This window comes from Excalfactoria chinensis, chromosome 1 (assembly GCF_039878825.1).
Source record: "Excalfactoria chinensis isolate bCotChi1 chromosome 1, bCotChi1.hap2, whole genome shotgun sequence".
In the NCBI taxonomy this organism is placed as follows: Eukaryota; Metazoa; Chordata; class Aves; order Galliformes; family Phasianidae; genus Excalfactoria; species Excalfactoria chinensis.
In genome coordinates, this window is record NC_092825.1 from 125411606 (window position 1) to 125430214 (window position 18609).

General features: G+C 37.3%; 1 protein-coding gene across 4 annotated transcripts in view; it reads right to left on the reverse strand.

The window, feature by feature from the left end:
* Positions 1–18609, reverse strand: part of REV1 (REV1 DNA directed polymerase) — a 52900-nt gene that overhangs the window by 7150 nt on the left and 27141 nt on the right. Inside the window, exons 1-10 of one of the 4 annotated variants that reach the window (XM_072335306.1) lie at positions 17524–17829; positions 15908–16037; positions 14254–14382; positions 13412–13566; positions 10984–11103; positions 8571–8791; positions 7311–7483; positions 5970–6072; positions 4116–4272; positions 3551–3753 (exon numbers count right to left, since the gene is read on the reverse strand). In XM_072335306.1, coding sequence (XP_072191407.1) covers positions 3551–3753; positions 4116–4272; positions 5970–6072; positions 7311–7483; positions 8571–8791; positions 10984–11103; positions 13412–13566; positions 14254–14382; positions 15908–15978 — 1332 coding nt within the window. In that variant the 5' untranslated portion in view covers positions 15979–16037; positions 17524–17829. Of the gene's footprint in view, positions 1–3550; positions 3754–4115; positions 4273–5969; positions 6073–7310; positions 7484–8570; positions 8792–10983; positions 11104–13411; positions 13567–14253; positions 14383–15907; positions 16041–17523; positions 17830–18609 lie in introns of those variants that run through there. The other 3 variants (XM_072335314.1, XM_072335290.1, XM_072335300.1) reach the window with 3 other exon arrangements.

Sequence of the window (18609 nt, forward strand, 5' to 3'; positions counted from 1 at the left end):
AAGCTGTACCAGAGGAGGTTTAGATTAGACATAAGGAAAAACATTTTCTCTCAGAGAGTGGTCAGGCGCTGGAATGGCTGCACAGGGAGGTGGTGGAGTCGCCGTCCCTGGCAGTGTTCAAGATGCGTCTGGATGAGGAGCTCTGAGAGATGGTTTAGTAGCTGCGCTAGCAACGGTAATGGGAGGACGGTTGGATTAGATGACCTTGTAGGTCCCTTCCAACCTTGTGATTCTCTCATTATGAAACAAAAGGGAAGAGGAGCACACTGTGCCCATAAGGCCACTAAAACTTTAAGAACTACACTGTACAGTTAGTGCATATTTCTCCTGTTCTTACGTTTTGCTTCTATAGCAGAATCTGAGCAAGTGGTGGAACTCCCTACTTTTCAGTCAGGCTGCTTTTAAATTATGAGCTGGATTTAGCATTACGTTACAGAAAAATACAAGTTTTCTGCCAGAAGCATACTTGGCTTCTACAAATGTAGAGCTACAAGGGAAAGCCGCTAACAAAACTTCAGCAACTGCTTTTGCAGCTTTAAATCACAGAAATTAAAATCAGAAATTCTTACGGTAAAGTATGTAAGTCTGCTTAGACCTCAGGAGAGAATTCAGTTCAACTTGCTTATAACTGATCTTTAAAGCAGATACCAGTTTGGAAAGATAACGAGGGGACTAGAAATAAGGAGGTTCTTCCTTTGTTAGAAAATCAACCAACCAACAAACCCTAAGGCCCACAGAAATATTTTACTTAAAGACTGTCCTCCTCTCATCTAAAAGCTGATGTTTCTTGTTTCAGTGTCACTTGAAAAAGGTATGAAAAAAAAATAACACTACAAATGACGCTGAAAAAACATGAACTAGTAATAAACTAAACAGACACAACTCTAAGAGCTAACGTTAAGAATAAGGAATTCACAAACCTGCATCTTATCAAAAGCACTCTAACATTAAACACTGATTACAGAATGTGCCTCATTTCTCTCATGGAAACTTTCCTGAAGTTTATTCATGTTCTTCACAACTAGAGTTCAAAAGTTTTGTTGAAATGAGGGAAAAAAAAGCTGCCATGCTGGATCTGAAGAGAGCAAATTTTAAGCTACCATTGCAAGTCAGCAACGCCCCCTGGGAATCCCAGGGTCCATGAGAGCTGGTCACTTTTTAAGAATCACTTGCAGATGAACAAGCAACCCCACTTTGTCACAAGTCAAACAAGCAGGGCAGAAAAATTGGCTCAGCTAAACATGGAACTCTTGGAACTTGAGCATGAAAAGATAATATGTGATCTCTAGAAGCTCCGCTGGTTGTTTAGAGAGCTACAGTTTGCATTTGGAGGAAGAAAATAAGAAATAGTAAAGCCTGAGTTGACACTGGCTGTTGTGGTATAAGATAACAAGAAATGCCCTTTTTAAGTAAGTCAACAGCAAGCTGAGCTCTAAAGAAAACAATGGAATGACATTTAATGCAGATGGTCACCTAACTGTTAAGAACGAGGAGATGGCAGAGACATTCAGGGCCTTTTCTGCTTCTGTTTTTAACATTAACAACAGATCTTTGGCTGCCAACTCCTCAGAGCTGGAGGACCATGAAGCAGCAATGTTAACGTTTGTGGTCACCAAAACCACAAGGGACTATTTGGGTCAGCTCAAATCTTCCCAAATCCTTGGGGCCTGGCAGGATTCACCCCTGAGCGCAGGAGTTAGATGTCATATGGCTGAGCAATCTCAACAATTTACCAAAGCTTGGGAGTCTGTGGAGGCCCCTGATGACTGGAACCTAGACAATATTATTCCAACTGACATGAAGACTATGAGAGAAGACTCAGGGAACTACAAATCTGTTAGTCTAACCCTAATAACCAGAGAAGTTATGGAGAAGATTATCCTGGGTGCTCTCAAAAGGCATTTGAAGAATAAAGCCATTATCAGACAGCTCATATGCTTATCAGGAAGAAGTCCTCTTCTATGATAAGGTCATCTGCTTAGAAGGTGAAAGGAAGGTGGTGGAAATACTCTCCCTGGATTTTAGTAAGGTGTTTGATACTGTCCCTCAAAGCATTCTATTGGGCAAGCTGTTCAGCTAAGAGATGGTACATACCGTGTTAGGTGATGAACTGCTGAACAGTAGAGCTGAAGTTTGTAGAGATAAGGGCTACACCTGGCTGGCAGCCAGTCACTAGCAGCATTCCCCCCAAATGAATCCCTGGGCCAGTCTTGTTCAACATTTCTACCAGTGGTCCAGAGGCAAGATTTCAACACATCCTTACCAAGTTTGCTGATGATACTCAGCTGAGAGGTACTGTTGACTCTGGAGGGATGAGAGGCCTTGCAAAGAGATCTAGATAGACTGGAGTATTGGACAATTATCACCAGCAGGAAAATGCCAGGTGCTGTCTCTGGAGCAGAGCAAGACTGGACACCAGATGGGAGACAAGTGGCTGGAGAGCAGCTCAGCAGGAAGGAACCTGGGAGTACTGGTGACAACAGCTCAGGCCCAAGCCAACAGGGTGCTCTGGGAACCAGGGGGCAAGCTGCATCTCGGGGTGCATTAAAGACAACATGGCTGTCAGGTAAAACAAAGTTGATTCTTCCACTATATTTAGCATTAGCGTGGCCCTCTGTGTGCAGTTTTGTGCTCAACAATATAAGAAGGATGTTATAAGCTACTTGAAAGAACACAGAGGAGGGCACCAAAGCTGGTGACAGGGCTGAAGGCATGCCCTGTGAGGAGAGGCTGAGTGCGCTAGGGTTGTCCAGCTTGGAGAGAAGGAGGCTGAGAGGTGACCTCATTGCTCCCTGCAGTACCCTGAGGAGGAGGGGAAGCAGAGGGAGGTGCAGGGCTCTGCTCCTGACAACTGATGGCAGGATGGGAAGAGCACAAAGCTGCACCAGAGGAGAGTTAGGCTGGGCATTAGGAACAATTTTTTTTACCATAAGAATGGTAACTGTAACAGTAGGCTTCCTAGAGAGGCAGCTGATGACCCATGCCTACATACGAGATGTATTTAGAGAATATAGTCAATAAAATGCTTCAACTTTTAGTTATTCCTGAAGTGGTGAGGCAGTTGGAATTGGTGGTCTTTTATTTCTAGTTCTACATCCACAACAAAGCATGCTCAAGCTGTAAGCCACAGTAATAGAGACAGGCCTTTATAATTGGGCTTTAGGCTCCTTTAAAGAGCTGTGGCTGTGAAAGGTAATGCTTTTTAATTTTTCAGCCTTGGCATCTTTCTTGTTTCTGTTCCATTTCAATCCTTTGGCAAATGACGATGGGAAGCAAAAAAGACAGTAACACTAAGCTTCTATCCTTTGAATAAAAAATAACTTTTATTCTTTGAGTCAGTCTGTAAGACTGCTTTTGAAAAATCAGTTTATTAAGGCAAAATAGTTTTGCATTAATAACCATCTCTTTCTGTGCATTCTATGCTACTGCAGTTTTCTTTATTTAAAAGACTGCAACACAACGTTTTCTTTTTGTTTGTTCTGCCCACATAAGACCAGCAATTCCAAATTATTACAATATATTGCGGATATTCAGTATTACTGGATTTTACCTGGGAAGCCGATGGAACCTCAATACTCAAATTAAGCCTGGATTTTACGCTGATAGGAGAATGCAAGCCATTCAATTTGACAGCAGAATCAGTCTTGCTAACATTAGAATTAAGACCAGCTGTGAGATGGGTACCACGAGATGGAAGAACAGTACAAGTTCTTGAATCAGAAGATATTTCAAGGTCCATAGCAGCAACAAATACTACACAAATGAAAAGAAGACACACATGAAAACAAAACAGATCTAACAGTTAAAAACTCTGAAGTTCCAACATACAGTGGAGCTAATTTTTCTAAGCTCAGCTTTCATTACTCAGTAGTTTACACAACATATGTCATAATAATAAAACTTTCTATTATGTCTCCTCTGTTAGTACCTTTTTAGAAGACTGGAATAATGCTAAAGAAAATTATGCAGTATTTTCATTTGCAGCAGGAAAACATGCTCTCAAAAATTATATATTATACTTGTGTCATATTGAATAAGTATTCAAAAAGATAACTGAAGTTCCAGTTCGTAAGAACTAATCATTACGATACACATGAAGTACAAAACTTACTGACCTTCTTTATGCTCTTCTTCTGAGCAGTTTTTTGCTTTCTGAACATGAAGAAGATCAATAACTGAATGTGATCCACCAGGTAAGCGTCCAGATTGAACTGCTGATTGAGCTGAAGGGGTTTTACTGATGGGGACTAACTGCTGTACCTGAATTCCAACCTAAATCCAAAACATTAATACAGTCATTTAATAAAGTTTTCGATAATAACAATAGGAACAATGATCTATAATTTAGTCATAATAGCATTCTCTCTTCCTTTTCAAACTGGCTGCCTGTTGGGCATGGGAAAGAGAACAAGTAAAAGTATATTAAAAAAGCATGAATAGCCATGTAAAAACATACTATAAAAAACCTGGGATTATCCACTACAATCCAACAACTAATGAATTAGAAAGATAATACCAGCTTAAGTTCTCTGATAAGAGAAAAGTGCTGTCAACAGGACCATGAAACAACGTGTTCTTTATGAAACTTCCTAGATATTTAAAAATGCAACAGCACTGACCAAGGAAAGTGACTGGCATTAAATACAGCTATACGTACAGGAAGGGAATGGTTTTCCTCAGGACAATCTACGCTAAATCCATCACCTTCAAATCTAAAAACGAACACTAGGATATTGTTTCACTTCTAGAAATGGTTCTTACACATTCTTAAAGGATAAAAGTACTTCCATGTCTTGATCAGATGAGGTCCTCTTCATTTTGAAAAAAACACCCTCACTTTTTGTTTACTTTTAAATATCAGATCTACAGAGGTTTAAAAAACGTATCCGACTATGAATACACTGGCATATTGTGAGAATTTATTGTCAATTCTCTGTACTTAAGGAAAAAAAACCACTAAAATTGCATCAGAAAAAGCAGGAAGGAGCTAGTGAACATGTCTTCATCAGGTAATTACATAGCAGGGATATTAACTGAATACTAACTGGTTTGTTAGTTGTATTTAACAGGCTACTAAAACATTATGGGACAAGCTAGTGGGTTCATGTGCCTAAATGAGGGTACTGACAGATAAGGATGTAACTTTAGGACATTCCAGGACAGACTGAAAAAGGGCATACATCCCACTTTATGCATACAGTGTGAAGCTTAAGAGGGCTAAGCTCCAATATAGGCACGGACACTGGGGAGGTCTTAAATCAGTTGAGATGAATGCCACTCAGAGAGCTTGGTTACACCTGCACTTTATTATATCATCCAGGACTGAACAGTCCCCTCCAGAACTGAGAAAAGCTGCCTGGTCAGAGAAGTATGTTGTTTTTCAAAATGAAGAACATGATACCCTCTAAACTAGAAAAATAAGCTAGAAAAAAAGACAAGGAGAAGATGATAAATATTTCATGCACTCCAAGAAGAAAAACCAAACTATGGGGCTGAATTTGCAATGCAACACTGAACCAACAATCTGCTTTACAATCAAGATGATCAATCAATTAAAGTTTGTTCAAGAAAGCCTCTGTGCTCCATTTTAAGAAATAGCCAATGCCAAAATAGTCTCTGAGACTACTGGTTTACACTGCTAGGACAGAACCACTGAGGTAAGCAAGAACATACTAAAATAAGTCATGCTCAAGACAGCCATTGATTTCACCTTCAAACAAAGGCCAAACCACAAGCTGGTAACTTTTCTAGATCTAAAACGTGCAATGTAGAGCAAAAACCTCCAAGCTCTGATTGGAGTTATAAACAGTATCTTTACTAGCTACTTAATGAGTGGATAGATTACTTTAAGGAAGCTTTGTATGATCTACGCTTGCTTTAGCTTGGTTGTTACCTAACATGGAGAAAATTTATGAAAGATGAGGAGGGAGCCGACAAGAATCATAAACTTGGGTTTTCCATTAACTCACCCCTCGCATATCAGATATGTTCAGTTTCATTGTGTGAAACATGTTCAGGGTTTCTTTTCCAATTACTTTTGCACTGTCTGTTGCATGGTCTAGAGTCACAGTCCTAAAAAGAAGTTTAAGAAGTACTGTTAACAAGGAAACTGTTCCACAGATTCTAAAGACAACGGTTCTGTATTTATGACAGAGAGAACCTTAAAGACAGATACATCATGATTTCTTAATTCACAAAGAGCTTACCCAGTATTATTTCAGTTGTCAGTTGTCAATAAAGCAAATGATTCAAAGGAACACTGAAGGAGAAGCAGACGTACAATTGTGCATGTGGATTACAGAAAACGATGATCTGATTACTGCTAAGTAACTTTAAGCAAACTTTGGGCAACAACTCTCACACAAAATTACCTGGTTGTGTTTTCAAAATTGCCATGTAAGAGCTTTGTAGGGCACTACTAGCACTGTGCAATTCTGGATTACCAAATGGCACAGCATGTGAGACAAATGAGAACAGAATTTCAGGGGGCTAATCAAACATATGAGAGGAATGCAGGTTTTTCCTCACAGAGGTAACCTATGCAGTTTTAATTCTGATGGAGCAAGCAACTTTAAAGATGCTAAATGCGCCCTCAAAAGAAAGGCAGGACAGAACCATCTCTTTACTAAGGAGCAAATGCTTTGATACAGAAGTGCGTCTGTCTGAAGAATAAAGGTTTATTTGAAAGGTTCTGAGACAATGCTGCATGAGAATGAAATGCTCTCACAAGATACCATTTGTCTGCACTTCATTCTTTTGTTTCAATCAGTATGCAAGCATATAAATAAGAGGTAAAAAATATTTAGTCAAAATCATCCAGTTGAACAATATAAAAAAAGTCCCACAAACCAGAAATAAATAATTGTTATTGTGTAATAGGACTGCTTGTGGAAATTGAAGGTCCTCCTCCTCTGCTGACAGCAACCTATCGACTAACTTACTGGGGTAAACTTTTGCATCAGGGAGGAGCAGGCAGCATCTCAATGTGATCAAAATTGCTGTGGTGAGACCAAGCAAAAAGCTGCTTTACTATATTGATAATGATGAAATAAAAAAAACCTAAGGCACTTCTTGACTATATGTAAAAGCTTAACTGTGAATGTCAAGAGAATGGGACAAGTCGCCTTTCAGAATAGCTGAAATACAGAGAATGTTGGTAGTAACTTCTGATATTAATGCAGTTTTGTTACACAAAGAGGTATTGAACACTTCAAAATTTCTGTCCCACCTTACTCAGATTCAGTGCTTAGCATTCTGCAGAAATGCACTCAGGCCTAATACCAAACACTCTTTTGTCCATGCACAGTTACCTGGCAATGTTATCACAGATTCCATGACCTCCATATTTCGCAGGTTCCACTGGTGCTCCAGCCTTTCTGACCATTATCTTGAGGGTCAATCGTTTACCCTTCATACCAGCAGCTTCTAGTCTACGTTGGATTTCTTCTGAGAGACTCAGAAGGAAGGCTTCTGCTTCCTGAGGCTAAATGAGAAAAGACGATATTCCACTGTTGAGATGATTACCAGTTTTCAAATGTGTAAGGTAAATCATTCAGCCTCATTACAACCCACTTCACAACACGCTGAAGTGTGCGCTGCTAAGATTTAAAAATAAGAAAGACTTTGCAAACTTAAAGAGCAAGTTGACTCACAGGCAGCTATCTTAATTAGCTCTGAGTATTCTGTTTATATTGTAGATTGCTGAAATTAGGCAGAGATGGTAGACTCCTAATGCTGGGATATGCATTATATATATATATATATAATATATAAAATTATATAATTTTTATATATATATATATATATACTTTTGGAAGTAAGCCTTTTTAAAAACATTTAAGAAAAATAATTATATCTTAAGAATTTTAAGTCTGATTTTAAACACAAGTGTAGAACATGAAGCATATACAGCTTGTTAGGGAGAAAAAATGTCCATGAGGGCAGCTGAACAGTAGAAGAGGTCACTCAGAGAATGTGCACAGTGTTTGCTCTAGGAGGTTTCCAATACCAGACTGGAAAAATCCCTGAGCAAATGTTTTGATCCATTTTCCCCTCTTTCTTTGAGGGAAAGTCTGAACTACAAAATATTTCTTTGAGGCTCATTTTTTTCCTGTAATTTCTATAAACGTTTAAGTTTCCAACAACAACAAAGGTTATTTTTTAATATGTTTTCTTTTCAACGACAACAAAAAAAACATTTGCAAAATGTCTAGTAAAAAATGAATTGGAGCAATCTGTTCATTGTTTCAGACACTGGCATATTTGAACAATCAGCATTTAAATGAAAGAGAATGCTAGGTACTAACAAACAGTTCTTTTTCTGTACCAGACTTGTGTAATGAGTGCAGAAAAGCCAGCTAATTTTGTGCAGGCTTCTTTTCAGTCCAATACTTGGGCAGTTTCTCCTCCCACTTTATCATTTGGTCACCTACTTCTTCATTTTCCTTATTTCTATTTGATGGTTAAGATGGTGCTCTAACCGACCAAAGTGTAAGTGAGAATAATCAGAACATGGGAAGTTCCTTCTACAGTTGAAAGAAGTCGCTGCAGAAAAGGAAGTTTGAGTTTACCTGCGTAAACCTTATTCCATAGTTGATTTCTGCTGAAACAGATTTTCTTTCTTTTTCTGTGCGGACAGGTCGATCGTCTAAACCACGACAAAACCTGTAGAGCATTTGTCCTGTTTTTGGACCAAATTCTTTTTGCAGTTTTGACATCGAAGCACACTGCAGATCTCCACAGGTTCTAATTCCCAAAGAAGCCAGCTTAGATTCCATCGACCTGCCAACTCCTAACAACAAAGCAATTAGTTCTGTTAACACTACACGACTCAGCCAGACATGTTTTTAATGAATAAAATCCATCCTTTTAAACTTAGACTATGCTGTATCAAATAAACACAGACAAGAAATTTCACTCAATGAAACATGGCTTCAATGAAAACTTTTGCTGTCTTCCTATCAATTTCTTTAGTTTGTATTACATATTTAGAATGCAGCTTTTCTGTGCAGAGTGAATGATTCCTGCTTGTAAATCTTCCTGACAGGGTACTGTACTGCCTGTTGCCGTGGATATAGCTCTGAATATCACAGCACACTGTCCAAAGAGCGTAAAACATGTAATATGTTTTTATACAAGTGATATAGTATTAAAAAAAAAAAAAAAAAAAAAAAAAAAAAAAAAAAAGAAAGAAAATAACACAATATTTTGACTACTGTCCCACTGCTTTCTAGGCAAAAAAAAAAAACCCCACAGCCCTATTTCAAGCAGAAGTGACAGCCTATACGTATCACTTGTGCCTTGAATTACCAGGCACTGGCAACTGCAGGTATCCATGGCAACCGCACATACGCAAGTGTGATAAACTTAAGTATTTATTTCTGGGATTGGCAGAGTGGGCTGTTACTTCTGAAAAATACTGATCTTGTGAGTTTACATTACCTGAGTAAGCAAAAGTTATAAATCAGCTTCTATCTTTCATAACCACTGTTTCTTTACCTAGATTATTGACACATATACTAATGAGTTTTTACTATGAATGTGTGAGTTCACTGAAAGCATGTCAAAAATAAATGGGACTGGGTGTTATGTTTGTCCAGGAAATGGAGTATAAAAAGAGAATTTCCAGTAAACCTGCATCTGTGTACGCATGCTGTTTCTACTCTTCCATTTTAGTGAGACTCAGTATGTTTATATATATACACACACGTATCACTACTACCTATAATTCTCCCTTCACAGCAAGTACAGATCCCTGTCATCTTTCTGTTGACTTCCATTATGCCTTGAAGAACATCCCTGATTCTTCCTTCCTCACAGCATTTTCTTATGGTCTCGGTTATGTCTACAGTCATCCTACCCAACTTTTCCAGCTCTTCCCTTACTGAAATATTCTTCTCTTTCCTCACAATCAGGGAACACAGAACAAAAGTCATGCCCTCTGGCTAAATGCAGGATGACTAACCAACTACCATCAAAATGCATATAATAGTTGAATTTCACTGTCTCTCAAAGGATCTTTAAGGTCTTTTCTAACATGAACAATTCTATATACCAACATGGATCATTTCCCTCTGTCAAGCTGTCATATTCATAAAAGTTCATAAAACTGTGTCTGCAGAACTTGTATCTCTCAGTACGATTTGGCTGAAACTGCCAAACAGTTCACAATCACTACTGTCACATACACACGCACATTTATAAAACATAATCATCATCACAATCATTTCCTCAGACATCTAGACAAAAAAATGCTTGGAATGCAACAACGATTTTGCTCTCTTTAAAAAGAAGCAACACACTCTGTCACAATTTACAGTACACCTTTAACTTAAGATCCTTGCAGAAAAAAATAATTCCCCATATGTCTAATTTGTATTCTAAAACTACTAGAATCAAAAACAATCTGTAAGTGGACGCAAAATCCAACAGCAGTTGTACTCTCACAACAGCCTTATTTTTCACATTCATCTGTGACTGAGGGTTTCTTAAAAGCAGCAGATACTCTCTTCCCTCTCCTTTTTTTGTCATACCTGCTCTGTCTTATATTATGATATCTGTGCTATTTTTTCTAACTCTTGACCTCATAAACTTCTTTTCAGAAGGAACACCCTCTTAGGTTAGTTCTAAGTGTAAGCAAATCATGTTTCAGTGATAAAATGAGTAACATCAGGTACTTATTTTATTCATTATAATGTAGCAAGCTGGCTGAATAATCGTCAAATATAAGGTTAGATAACATATCAAACATTAAGCTTCTCCCACAGATGTATGTGGCCATGTGGCTCTGTAGAGGTTCCCAAGACTCTTTTCAGGAATATAATGATTTATGAAAATTTTGGATATCTCCTTTTGTTGGCTCATAACCAAGGAATAACATCTAATCCTGCTTGATTCATAACTGGAACAACACAGATTTGTAGTTTAAGCTTTTAAAATCAGGTGGCAAAACAAAAAATCAGGTGGTAAAATAGAAGTGAGTACCTGGAAGATTCGTAACGAGCTGACCCCTGATAAAATCATCTACTTCTTCAGGTTTTAGGTGATACTGTCCATCGGGTTTTGCTTTACGAGTTGCCATTCTGGCCAGCAGAATATTGGAACCTGTAAAAATGACAAATTAAACTGTGCCTGTGGTAACTTCTGTCTTCCCATGTAGAATCCTGCAGCTCAACAGTCAAAGGAAAAAGTGCAGAAACCACAGTAAAATATTTATCTTTCAACAACAACAACAACAAAAAAACCCAAACAACCCAAAACCAAACCAAAGCAACCAACAAGTACAGTAAATTCAGGATACTCATGAAGAACACTAAATCTATTTTGTCTTGGTGGCTTTCTGCATATGCAGAGGTACAGGTAAGCAGTTAACTGAGAACAGCTGAATATGTAGAAGAATAATGCTTCAACACTGTATAACATCTAAATGTCCATCGTATTCAGTGCAAATAATACACAGATGACAATTTTTCCAAGCATGTTATATATGAAATACTGGAATTAATCTATTATTTAGGTCCTGGATAATCATTAAAAAAATCCAGTGACTTCACTAAATTATTATGTGTGCTCATTAAGTGTGAACAAAGCTTATTTCAGCATATTTTCTTCCCAGTTGATAGGCTTATTCACACTCAAGCCAGCAACATTTCTGAAATGATACCAAAATAGCTTCATTATTGCCTAACGCCCCGTTCTAAGATAAAAAAAAATCCTCACAAAATGTCAGAAGAATCCAATACTCTCAGCACCGTGTGTTACTATTGCTATTTTCCTCCTATCTGAGTTCATATTCTTTTAGTCTATTTGAAATTTTAGTAAGAATCAACATCTGTGTCCACTGCTTCACGTGAAAAGTTAAATGGACAAAACAAATATCGACAGGGCCTTCATTCCATTTCCTGTTTAACTGTAGACAAAACATGGATCTCTACAGAGTACTGCATATCAATCAAACACACCAACACAGCCACTGCTACCATGAAGTAACAGTTACATTCTGTAGCACATCATTCTCAAAACAGTGAAGTAGGAAAAAACCTAATACCTCATTTAACAAATGAAAAATCAGGATAGCAGATGTTTACAGATGAGTGTTTTATCGTTCACTAGCACTGTCAGTTCAGTTAGCCACCAATATCTCCAGGGCATAAATTAAATTTATTCACCTGGCATGAGCATACCTTCTTTAATTTATCTCTAATCAGAAATAATAGTGTTGAGAGATCTCTTACAGTATAATAACACGCATTCAAATTTACGCTGTTTTATATTGGTAAATCTTCCCCATTGGGCAATGTACAAACCACTTACACAAGATTTCTGTTTCTGGTAGGACAAGTATTTGACATTAGGCATCTACATTAATGTAACAGCGCAAGTGAAATTGATTCCTCTGATTCATATACTTTATGATAAATTACGAGTGAAAAGAGAGTCTGTTTAGTTTACCTACTATATGAATGGACACCAAACATATTTTTCAAGCATCTCATACAAATGATTAGAAAAAAAATCATATTTCCTCATAGCTATTTGTCTCTTCCAAAAGAGAACTTCAGAGCCAGGCTGGATGTGGCCCTGGGCAGCCTGGTCTGGCGGTTGGAGACCCTGCACATAGCAGAGGGGTTGAAGCTAGATGATCACTGTGGCTCTTTTCGACCCAGGCCATTCTATATTTCTATGAACTATTATATCTGATTAGAAAATCACACTTTAGAAAGTAATACAAAAAGCAAAAACACTAAATATGCATATAAAAGAGATTATAAATGTGTTCCAACTCAAAACAAGACACAAATATGAATCCAAGGAATTACAGTCTCTGTACTGCTATGCTAACAAGTGATAAAGGAAGAATTCTGCTTACATCACAAGTGGATTTTATGGACTTACATAAGCTTAGCACATATATTTACACATACTTAAGTCTAATGTTATTAGGAACAAAAACAACGGAGAAAGGAAGGAGACAAGTGGAAAAGAAATCAAGTCTTCTCAGAGGTATAATTTCATAAATGATACCCAGTACAAATCACCCAAATCTTTGCTTTCAATGTCTCAATTATATTAGATCATCGTAAACTCCTACTGCCTTCTCCTGTACTAAACACAATCTGTGATCAGCTTTCTATTTACCACCAAAATACAGTAGCATTTCATTAAAATGAACAAAGGAATATTACACAAATAGAATTTTAGCCTACTGTTGAGATAGCAGAGAAGGGCTGATAGCAACAGTATAAATTTTTGCTTAAATCTCTCCACTTTGGAAAATTTTCTTACGTAATATAAATGGCAATATACTCTGTATTTCAGAAACACTTCAGAGTTATGGCAATCGAGCATAGTTCTGATACGCTTAAAAAAAAAAAAGCAGGAAATGGTGACAGTAATGAAATAAGGCTCTTACCCATCCCAACAGAAGCAGTGCATTTAGTCTGGGCTTTGATTTCATCACGGATAGCATTTGCAAGTTCATCAGGAGTCAATCTGGTCTCTGTAAGGATTTCAGTGATATCTACTAGTGCTTCATCACAACTGACAGCTTCGATGTTATGAGTATAGCTATCAACACAAAGTAAAGGAGGTGAAACACCAGCAACAGCTCACCATCTGTTAAAACAAATATGTAGCAAATAAAGTCTTCCTTTTGAGGTAGTATTTCCCTGCTTATTTTGTATCACACAACTTACATACAAAATAAGGCACAACAGCACATTTCAGTAACACTGCTAACACAGGACAGATTTCAGTACACACCATGCTTTTAAAAGAACAGGAAAAAGATTTGAACACCTTTATTTCCAGTCATACTAACAAATTCCCCGTTTTAAGTGCATTTTAAATCAGAAAGTAGTTCCTACTACTAGTTTAATACTGCAATAACGCATTCTCAAACCAAACCAACCAACCACACAACCACAACATGAAGTAAAAGAACCAAACATAAACAAACACCTTGGAACTACTACTATGGAGAATCCACTTCTCCTCATAAAGGGAATCAATAAAAAAATTCAACACTGATTCCTTTGGAAGTTAGATATTGACTGTTTGGTTTCAAGATAGAAGAACGCTTAGAAGAGTGCTCAAAGAAAAGTAAAATAGTACCAAAGGAAGATCTAAACAGAAACGATCTTGAAGTTGAAAAGTAATATGAAATGAAAATACTAGATCAATAAATGCCATTAAGCAGTGGCATATTAAAATAACTTTGATAACTTCGCCATGCACATACACAGCATATCTTACCTTGCTAGTATTTCATATACTGTCTGTGCAACTTCTTTGTATGCATTAAAATCATATGAAACTGCTTGAAGGTTTGGACACAACTTCTTTGCTTGTCCAAAAAACATTCCATTCTTTATGCCAGCTTGTCTGAAATGAAAGAATAATTTAAAAAAAAAAAGCAACAATAAACAACTGAATACATTATATACAATATACAATTATATACAATACATTTGAGGAGCGGCTGAGGGAACTGGGACTGTTCAGCCTGGAGAAGAGGAGGCTCAGAGGAGACCTTATAGCTCTCTATAACTTCCTGAAGGGAGGTTGTGGTGAGCTGGGGGTTGGCCTCTTCTCTCGTGTAATTAGTGATAGAACTAGAGGGAATGGCTTCAAGCTGCGACAGGGGAGGTTCAGGCTGGACATTAGGAAGTATTACTTCTCGGAAAGGGTAGTCAGGCATTGGAATGCACTGCCCAGGGAGGTGGTGGAGTCACCGACCATGGGAGTGTTCAAGAAACATTTGGATGTTGCGTTGAGGAATATGGTTTAGCTGGGAAGTATTGGTGATGGTTGGACTAGATGATCTTCTAGGTCTTTTCCAACCTTGAAAATTCTGTGATTCTGTGATTATCAACTTTCCCTAATATGGCCTTTTCCAAATGCACGATTAAGACTTTTCCAACAAAAATTAATTACCAGTTAAAAGGAATCCAACTTCTGTCAAAATGAAAAATACGAAAAAATAACTGCAAATAAAATACTTGAATTACCTGTGTAACACTCAGGCATACAGCCTGGACACAACATGTCCTTAGTAAATTGCTTAGAACAAAAAGTCTCTAGAAAGCCCTACGTCACAGAATTGCAGTTGCCACCTTCTTTTTCAAATTAAACCTAAGCATATACTACATTGACCAACGTATCTTGTTTTCAGTTTCCATTGTGCAAACTTATAAAATTATGCTCATGTGATAAACAAAATAACTTTTCAAAGTAGAAACATAAAACTGCTTACCCTAAAATACTTGAAAAAGGTGCCAATGAATGTGCACTTTCTGGACTATTATTCAAAGAAGTATTTTCAATACTGTGGTTATATTTATAATAAGTTATTTCATATTCTGAACATTTATAAGCTGTTATTAGGGATGTTCATCATAATTTGAGCAAGGAATTCAGTAATCACACTTATCATTGTCTCACTGAAGTGATCCAAAGTCCATGAAGACAAAGAAACGAAGATAACATGAAATCAACAGCATCACTATCAATTACATAAGGTTTTCCTTAACAGGGTTTGTTTCAAATAACACATAGGTTAGGCTGAAAACTGACAAAAAGCATCAATATGTAGAAAGCTCTTTTGCTTAATTCTAAGAGCCTACAAAACTACCATTTTAAAAACATTAAAAAAGTTTCTTGTCTGGATAAACTTACAGAAACATGACCTAACAAATGGTATTTTTGGATACTTTATACAATCGTAGAGTCACAGAACTGCTTGGGTTGGAAAGGACCTTAAAACCCTTGAAGTTCCAACTCCTCTGGCATTGAATACATCCAAGGATAGAGCATAAACAGCTTCTGTGGGCAGTCTGTGCCAGTGCCTCATCACCCTCTGAGTGTGCATGAGATTCTCAAGTAATCCGGTAGGTTAACTTTCACCTACCTGGCTTCGTAACTACAAGAAGCAATTTCAGCCATGGACAGAACAGTCAGATCACAGTCAACTCCATTCATGTGTGCAGAATCCGAATGCTCCCAGACTGCGGAGTCCAGCTTATCAGGTATTCTAATTTCTGCTTGGAAAACAATATTTATATTTGTTTGTAAAGTGTTCTTCTTAAGAGTTCAATAGAATCAATGTGAATTAAGTAAGCATAATAAATTATATCTGACACAACTTCTATGCTACTGCTTGTTGATGACGACTTTTTTTTAGTACTATATTGATTTACATCATAAGTCTATGAAAAAAAAACAAAACAGCAAAAAACAGAACCCCCACATTGTAATCTCTCTCTACAGGTAGCCCTGCACATATTACTGAGACAAATACTGTGCTACAGAAAAATTCTGTTTTTATTTTCCCCCTAAATACTAGACAGCAGCTTGTTGGTGACAACATACACCATCTGTAAAACAGGACTTATCTCAGTTAGTTTTAAAGACAATAAAAATGATCAAAGACTTCAAACTGCTACAACCATATCAACCATAAGACAGTCGAAAATTTACCACCTGCTCGTCAGAACAAAAAGATGCTTAGCTATATTTCTTGTTACAGGATGCACAACTACCACCAGAACAAAGAAGTTATATTCAAAAGACAGTTCCACCAGGTACCACACTTACGACCTCTTATCTAAAACCACATTCCCTTAATTACTTAATCTAGATAACGTAAAGTTATTTTTAAGGAGTGAACTGACCAAAAAGCTGATCATCTCAAATTATAAAAAACACTAGTTAGAAGTTTATATTTCCTTTAACACTCTTTTGGGGAAATTGACAAGACTTCTGTTGTTATTTCCTAATTTTTATTAGATTATGTCAAATAGGCCAACTTCTGTCAAGCATCACCATCAATTTCTCTTGGAGCAAAATGACAAAATTATAAGTACTACAACATCAGACTTTCCAAAACGAGACAGACCTTCCTTTTTTCTATAAGCATCCACTGTATGCTCTTAGGTAAGTTTTAAGGAGCCCTTCTGGCCCTCTACATACTACACAGAATTTCATAACACAATACTGGAATCCAGTAAAGCATTCTCTGTTCCTTTCCATGTGGGTTTTCACAGAATGCATACCTTGAAAGATACACGCCTGTACCCTCAGTAACTCATCAGCCTGAAAAAATGGCTAGATGTAAAAAATGCTATGCCCTCCCAAACTCCCCTATCAGAATTAAAACAACGAGGTATTACACAGACAAAAAGGGTCTATTTACTTAAACTGAAACACTGTATGTATGTGTGTTGTAGCTCTTTTTCATTCTGCAGTCTATTTATTATAATAAACAGGCTGTTTTCTTCAGATTGCCACAACACCTAATTATATTTCATGACACTAACAACTTACACGCTGACAATTTGAAAGGAAACGTGGTGCTACGTGCACATACAAGTAGTTATGAGACTAGAGAAAGTGCTGTAATGAGTGGAGACAGCAAGGGCAGAACCTGACTCACGTGAAAATTTGTTTTTATTCAGAATTTCTGCTAAGTTCATGAGCGTTTTTATGTCTTAAATATTTTAATGTATGATGAACTCAGTAAGTTACCTAAGGTGTCTGCAGCAGAAAATTAGAGCAAAATTATGCCCCAACTAAAGGTAAGGATGACAAGAAAAGTTTCTTTAGTCCACGCCTTCCTGTGCCCTGGCCTGAGATGATGCTGTCATCTTGTCTATCTTCATTGGACTCGTCGACTTTTTCCACATCGCAGCAGAGCAGATCCCCCCATGAGCTGATGGAGTCACTTCATGTGAAATTCAGGGCAATGCAGAACACATTGTCCTCAATGGAAGGCAAGGTAGAGAACCTCTCATCAAAAGCTGGGAAACTAGACAGGCACATGGTGAATGTGGAGCAACGGATGGAGAAATCAGAGGCCAGGACCCAAGTCTGTGAAAAAGAAATCGCTGAGAATAAATCTGTGACTAATATGATGGTTAAAAACTGCTGCTCTTTAGAATGAAAAACTGGAGATACTAGGGTTGGGGGAAAGGAAGCCTAAAAAACATTCACAGCTTGGGCATCCTGGCCATGGAAAAAAGACCCCAAACTATGAATTTTGATTAACATACGTTAATCCTCTAACTTCTGGACATGAATGTTAAAGATGACACATATGTGGAAAAGTAATTTTGACTACCCAGAAAGTCCATCTCCAATTTGATGATTTAGAGAATGACAGCATTTTTATTTTTATTTTTTTCAAATTCCAAGTTATACATTTTTGGATGAATTCAAACAAGAAAAAGAAAGTATTCCATAGAGAGTCAAGATTCTATCGGCACTAGATATTTGTCTAGCAAGGCAGATCAAAGGCAGGAACCAGTATCACTAAAGAAGTCATCTGCAAAAAAAGAAGTAGCTGAAGCTGCAGAATTCAGTATTTGGTGAAAGTGAGCGATTCAGAGTTTTTTGCTTGTTTGTTCTGCTCTTTTTTTTTTCTTTTTTTTTTAAATTTTGAAACATTTTTTTCTAGTGAGCAAGACCAGAAGGCAAAAAAAATAAAAAAATAAAAAAATCAGACAACAGTCTGGAAAGCATCAAGCATCAAAAACTGAAGCGGGTTCCATGTTAAAGCATGGATATAAAAATCTGTTCGTGTTGCAAAGTTGGTCGCAACTATCTTTCTATTTC